Source organism: Penaeus japonicus, unplaced genomic scaffold (genome assembly GCF_977035675.1).
Source record: "Penaeus japonicus unplaced genomic scaffold, GWHDUDI00000001_assembly GWHDUDI00000017, whole genome shotgun sequence".
Taxonomy (NCBI): domain Eukaryota; kingdom Metazoa; phylum Arthropoda; class Malacostraca; order Decapoda; family Penaeidae; genus Penaeus; species Penaeus japonicus.
The window spans coordinates 18,677,675-18,685,174 of record NW_028234419.1 but is presented as its reverse complement, the minus strand read 5'-3'; the positions used below and the strand labels follow the sequence as shown (position 1 = coordinate 18,685,174).

At 39.9% G+C, this 7,500-nt stretch overlaps 1 protein-coding gene across 1 annotated transcript in view; it reads right to left on the bottom strand.

The window, feature by feature from the left end:
• LOC122252707 (zwei Ig domain protein zig-8) overlaps window positions 1–7,500 on the bottom strand; it is a 40,790-nt gene that overhangs the window by 15,301 nt on the left and 17,989 nt on the right. Inside the window, exon 3 of the mRNA XM_086546070.1 lies at window positions 2,186–2,367. Within this exon, the coding sequence (XP_086402196.1) occupies window positions 2,186–2,367 (182 nt within the window). The remainder of the gene's footprint in view (window positions 1–2,185; window positions 2,368–7,500) is intronic.

Here is a 7,500-nt window from a genome sequence, read left to right as displayed (position 1 = left end):
TCCTATCTATCCTTCTCCTTGCACTTCCTTCCTTAGCAACGCAACCATCACAGTTTCTCTCTAACATCCCCTTTTACAAAGTGACTCATCTTTTTTCTTTCTTTCTTTCTTTCTCTCCCATCTTTCCCCCTTTTGCCATTTTCCAGAACCCTATCGGCACTTTAAAGTAAATTCTCCTGCGGTCTTCCCTCCACACTGCTCTTGGCCTTTGTACTCTGTTCCTTGGTTTTATCTCTTAATCTTTAAGCCTTTACGCTAACATTCCTCGGCGTTTTACAGATTTGGCTTTTGCTTTTCTAGTGTTCTAGTGTTCTAGTGTTCGCTCGCTTGCTTTCTGTGTTTGTTTGTGTGTATGTGTGCTCTTTTTTCTCTATCTCCTTCTCTCTCTCTCTCTCTCTCTCTCTCTCTCTCTCTCTCTCTCTCTCTCTCTCTCTCTCTCTCTCTCTCTCTCTCTCTCTCTCTCTCTCTCTCTCTCTCTCTCTCTCTGTGTCTGTGTCTATGTCTCTGTCTCTCTCTCTCTCTCTCTCTCTCTCTCTCTCTCTCTCTCTCTCTCTCTCTCTCTCTCTCTCTCTCTCTCTCTCTCTCTCTCTCTCTCTCTCTATCTGTGTGTGTGTATGTGTGTGTGTCTATGTCTCTCTGCCTCTCTCTCTCTCCCTTTCTCTCTCTCTCTCTCTCTCTCTGTCTATGTCTCTCTGCCTCTCTCTCTCCCTTTCTCTCTCTCTCTCTCTCTCTCTCTCTCTCTCTCTCTCTCTCTCTCTCTCTCTCTCTCTCTCTCTCTCTCTCTCTCTCTCTCTCTCTCTCTCTGCGTGTGTCTCTCTCTATGTCTCTCTCTCTCTCTCTCTCTCTCTCTCTCTCTCTCTCTCTCTCTCTCTCTCTGTGTGTGTGTGTGTGTGTGTGTGTGTGTCTGTGTGTGTGTGCGTGTGTGTGTGTCTATGTCTCTCTGCCTCTGTCTCTCTCTCTCTCTCTCTCTCTCTCTCTCTCTCTCTCTCTCTCTCTCTCTCTCTCTCTCTCTCTCTCTCTCTCTCTCTCTCTCTCTCTCACACACACACACACACACACACACACACACACACACACACACACACACACACACACACACACACACCTACTCGCTCCCTCTTCCACTCGACAACAAATCTATTTTTAAAGATACAGTAACAGAGAAAGGCAATAGGAAAGAAAAGGGGGAAAAGTATCCCTTTTTCTTACAGGCGGAGGATCCAAACATACAAAATATAGCGATAGAAAAAACCCAACTATCTAATGCTATAAAATATGCAATTTCCCTCACAATGATAGCCATTAAAACAGGCACTAAAGAGAAGAACAGTGGCGAGACAAAAATCGAATTAAAAATACGAAAATGTCTACCGTTTCTCCGGCGAGGCAGAGGGTAAAGACGATGAAAATGATAATGATAATGACTTCATAATGACAGTAGATGTGAGAAAAAAGAGGTAAAAAAAAGAGTATTTTTCTAATGGTAGCGTCGCTATCCACGGCTTAAGATAAGTAAACATAATCCAGTAGATAAAAAAAAAAAATATATATATATATATATATATAATAATAATAATAATGATAATAATAATAATAATAATAATAATAATAATAAAATGAAGAACGACCTAATGAAAAACAAGATAAATGAAAAATGTGGAGGATAATGATTATGATGAATAAAAAAAATAATAATAATGTAAGAGATCACTAACAACAGAAAAAAAAATACATTAGTGTTTTCCCGACATTGTAGTCGCTCCACGATAATACGGACAAAAAAATAATAATACGGATAACGATACTATTATGACGATAAAATAAGAACCGATAGAATATACTTGCGATAAAAGGAAAACTAATACAAAGTAATGGCAATAAAAAAAGGAAAAAAACAAACAAAAAAAAACGGAAAGATCTTAATGTTTTTCCACTATGTAGGGGCTGCGGCAATATAGGGCGGCCGTCGCATTAAGATGATGATAAGAAAAAATTATAGTATCGGCGCAATAATTACTATGAAAAAGTGTGGATAATAGTAATAAAAAAAATCAACTCAGAAGAGAAACCTCGCTGCTTTTTCCCCCGATTTTGTAATATTACACAAAAAAAAAATCTAAAGAAAAAAATTAATTACGTTAAAATAATGATTGAAAAAAAAAAACAATTAAAAGAAAACTTTTACCGTTTTTCCGACGATGTAGAGGATGCGGCAGTTGAGCACGGCCGTCGCGCCCACCTGCGCCGTGACGTTTCCCGAGTGCTGCGGGTCGATGTACGGGCCGCTCAGGGGGACGTAGCCCCACGCCCCCTCCGCCGCCGCCTCGTCCAGCGCCTCCAGGATCTCCGCTTCCGTTCCTCCGTCCACTGGGAAGGGAGGAGGACGAAGGAGAAACGTCATTAATCATATAGGAATGTGGGTGAGAATGGGAGAAAAAAAGAGGAGATGTAAGCGGAGGTCGGAAGGAGATTGAGCGTCACGTCCTCGCCCAGGTCCCAGGTCCCAGGTCCCAGGTGCGCGCCGTCTTCGTCCCATCCGAAGGCAAAGGTAAAAAGGAAAAGGATAAGGGAAGTGAGAGTGAGAATGCGGGAAGTCGTCTACGCAAGGTGGAGTAATCTTACACTCCTTGAGCAGAAGACTCTTCCACTTCCAGGATCCACTTCAAGAGTGTCTACCTCTGTCTTTCCGTTTACTGGGAAGGAGAGATGTCTTCAGTGTGCGGTGCAAGCTATATTGGAGAGCAATGATATAATCAAACAACTAATCAACGCAGTCGGGTGTGGAAAACAGTCGGTGACTTAAAACTGCGTCGTCTGATGGCTTACTTCAATTTCTTGAATCTAATGCCTGTAATTCCTAGATTCGGATCAGTGTAGAAACAATGCGATCAAACACGTTATGTTCGTGTATAAGATAGCAGTATCCTCAATCTACTTAACGTATTGCAAAGTCATATATTTCTACCTAATTTCTAGCTTATGTAATATCATAATTAGCTTTATTCTATTGTATTTCATTAATTCTTTTTTTTCAGGGAGGGAAATGGTGTGGGGGACGGGAGTCAAGAAAGGCACGGAACAAAAAAGATAAGAATGACTGCTCTAGCCAGTCCTCTTCTGGCCGTCTACTAGAAAGGGAAGCAGAGGAAGAGGAGCAATAGAAGTGACGTAATCTTCTCTTCGCGACAGGCGTACCAAAGAGTCTGATCCATCGCTTTTGTTATTCCAGGGAAGGAGAAAGGAAGAAGAGAAGAAAGAATGCACAGGAAGAGTTGGTGGAGAAGAAGAAAAAGAGAAATTGGTGTCGGGCAATAGAGACGTAATCCTACGGTCCTTCCGCTGCCTCCAGGACCTCATTCATGTTCCGCCATCTCAGGACAGGAGGGAAGGAGAGGAGAGGACGCGATAAATGTAGGAAAATGAGGCGAGGGAAGGGAAAAAATGGAGAGGAAAAATGGAGAGGTGTAGCAACGGATTCTCAATCAACGTAGGTGTGTTGGCAAGCGGCCGAATGTAAGCGGGAATATCTATATCGTCTATATTATATTCCGTAATCCTACGCTTTTTTTCCATGGCGTCCTCGCCCATGGCCTCTAAGAAAAAAAGTGGAAAGGAAGGAGGAAAGGGACTGGGAAGGGAATACCGGTGAACGGACGAGGGAGAAGAATGAGGAACAGAGGGAAAAGGATAAGGGCGACGAAGAAGAAAGTGGAACAGAGGGAGAGCGACAAAGGGTGCGGAAGGAGAAAGAGAGAGAGAGAGAAAGAGAGAGAGAGAGAGAGAGAGAGAGAGAGAGAGAGAGAGAGAGAGAGAGAGAGAGAGAGAGAGAGAGAGAGAGAGAGAGAGAGAGAGCAACAAGGACGTATCCCCTTATGTTTCTTTTATGGATATGGAATCTCCGACTTTGTTTCCCATATCCACTGGAAATGAGGGAAGGAAGAAGGAGAGAGGAGATTGCGGAGAAAAAAAATGGGTGAGGAAGGACGGATAAAGGGAGGGATAAGAGGAGTATTAACAGAGTGGATGACGGTAGGCATGTATAGCAATATCCATTATGTAAGGGAACTCGTTTCATCCGCTTCTGTCCACTGGGAATGGAAGAGCGAGAAGGGCTAAGTAAGAGGATACGTCTAGAACAATGGATAAAGGAGAAGAGGTAAGGATATATGACTGAAAGGGTGATAGAGAAGGAAAAGATTAAAGAGAATTAAGACGATAAGGACGTATCCCAATGCGCCCTTTGGTTGTGAGAACGGAGGAAAAGGAAAGGAAGGATGAATAGGGCCACACAGCGCCGGCGTTTATTTAAGGTAATCCTACGTAATCCTAAGCACTTTCCGCAGCTCTAGGATTTCTGTTTTTGTCACTCCGTCCACCGGAAGACCAGGAAGGAAGGAGACACACACACAAAAAAATATTAAAAACAGATGAACGGAGAGAAAAGCTAAGAAGAGATTACACGAATAAAACGAATTGTACACATTTTCTGCTTTGCAAAAAGGATGTATCACAAGCAATACAGTCGATACTCCATTCAATACCAAGAAGAATATAAACCTAAGATCACATATAGATAATTCCCTCCTTAAAAGATATACCAGTAACACACGAAGCACAAACAACCAAAGGAAAAGAGCGCTCCAGTAAAGGGGGAAAGCTGTTTGTTATACGCTTGGACGTGACATCATTAATATTCATCACCCCGCGAGCAGGTGTGATGCTTAAGCCCAACGCGAGGATAGTAATATACTGTACACTTCTTTTGTTGGTATTTTTAATGCGGGGAGAAAGAGAGAGGGAGAGAGAGGGAGAAAGAGAATGAGAGAGAGGGAGAAAGAGAATGAGAGAGAGAGAGAGAGAGAGAGAGAGAGAGAGAGAGAGAGAGAGAGAGAGAGAGAGGGAGAGAGAGAATGAGAGGAGAGAGAGAGAGAGAGAGAGAGAGAGAGAGAGAGAGAGAGAGAGAGAGAGAGAGAGAGAGAGAAAGAAAGAGAGAGGGGGAGGGATAAGGGGGATATGGGGAATAGTTTGTGTGCCTATACATAGCCTACATACATACATACATATAGATACTTTGTGTGTACATATAAACACACGTGTGTGTGTGTGTTTATATATATATATATATATATATATATATATATATATATATATATATATATATATATATATATATATATATATATATATGCATCTATATGCATATATATATATATATATATATATATATATATATATATATATATATATATATATATATATACACATGCATAAATATATATATATATATATATATATATATATATATATATATACATATATATATATATATATATATATATATATATATATATATATATATATATATATATATAGATATATTCATGTAAATGTGTATATATATATATATATATATATATATATATATTATATATAATATATATATATATATATATATATGTATGTATATATATATATATATATATATATATATATATATATATATATATATATATATATATATATACAGTACACACACACACACACACACGGTTTTATGCCTGTTTTGCACAACGTGACATAAAGTCCTTTGTTTTCTATGTTATTCCATCACATGATATAAACAAGTGCCTCTCTTTCTACTGAATGGTACTTGAAATAAATGGAGTCAACCAACTGATCCATTTATCGAACATCACGGGTACGAATCGGATTCTCTGCGTAACGTAGTCAAAAAGGTCTTTCCTCGTAACTGAAGCACCGAAGCACCTCATTACCTGGTTCGTAAAACGTTTCTCGAAACAATATTCGTGACGTGTTTTGGAAAAGGAATTTTGGAAGTGAAAAGGTGTAAACACTTCTGCTGGGCCCAATGCGAGTAGTTGAAAGCACTTTAGATACTTTCAGTTTGGATCAGTTTTGAGTACAGGAGCTGACTGTAAAAGGTTAAAACATATTGGACACCTCAGTTTTGTATCTCTGTCAGTACAGGGACTAGTTAAAACACCTCAATTTATAGCACTTCAAGTACAGTCTCTAACTGTATAAGGCTGAAACACTACGGACATCTCGGCAATATGACTACAATCTACGTCAACACTATATCAGGTAAAGCATTCACTGCAGCAATTATAAACTCCATTTGCCGAAACTCGCGAGTCTTCTTCCCTAACCTGGTGCTGTGGGACAACAGTTCCTACAGAAGTTTAAATTAGAAGATTAATACTCAGATCACACTCTGTTCAGTAGTGGAGACTAGCATTATTAACTTGGCTTGAAAATGTTTGTGTGAGCGAGTCTGTTTTGTGAGTGTGTGTGTGTGTGTGTGTGTGTGTGTGTGTGTGTGAAAGAGAGAGAAAGAGCAAACAGAGAGATGAGCGAGAGAGCGAGAAAGAGAGAGAGGGAGAGAACAGAATAAGAATGTGAGAGAAAAAGAAATAAAAACAGCTCGAATGAAAGAGACTCCGACACCGATTACCGGTGACCTTATCTTGAACTTTCCCGACCTTTTCGATTCTCCTCTGCAATCCATACGAGACTCCTTGAACAACATCTCATCTTGCGAACAACAGCTCCCTCGCCTCTCGCAAAGCGCGCTGTTGCTCCCGTCACGCTACGCAGGTAAGCACTTACTCCTTACTCTCGGAACCGCGAGTTCTGTGACGCGTCCCTCTCGCCACATTAGAGTACGCGCTATCATGTGACCTCGTGTTGCGTTCCTTTTGGGTTTGAGGCGCTACTCACGCTATTTCGCTATGAATAATGGTGTTATTGCTACACGTCGTTTCGTTATTTATGGGACGCCGTTATGAATGGCGAGTTTAGTGGCTCTTTTGTCGTTCATTATAAAGAATGACACGTTATGAGTGATACCTTTGTCATTGCGAGGCGTCGCGTGTTCTTCCTAATGACATGCTCATCAGGAGACATTTGCCAAAGATAATGTTTGGATTATTGTCACTTATCTTGCTATCTGTGTATATATATATATATATATATATATATATATATATATATATATATATATATATATATTCGTTTTTATACACACACATACACACACACATACACACACACACATACACACACACACACACACACACATACACACACACACACACACACACACACACACACACACACACACACACACACACACACATATATATATATATATATATATATATATATATATATATATATATGTGTAAGTATGTTTATTTTCTTAGTGTGTCGTTGTAAGTCTTCTATTGCTAATTTCCTCCAAAGACCCAATGCTTTAACCAAAGCGAAATGGATCCTGCATCGCTCTAGCTACAGCCTGGACGAATGAAACGATTATAAACGATCTATTAGCAAAGTAAAGTCTCACCATTTCACGAAACTGTTTACATATACCGAGAGTTAACTCCTCAAGGTATAGCAATTGAATATGCACGGTTTACCTAGGGATTGTGGAAAGTTTAGTTGATGGACAAAGTTTGGAATTCAAGAAAACTCGAA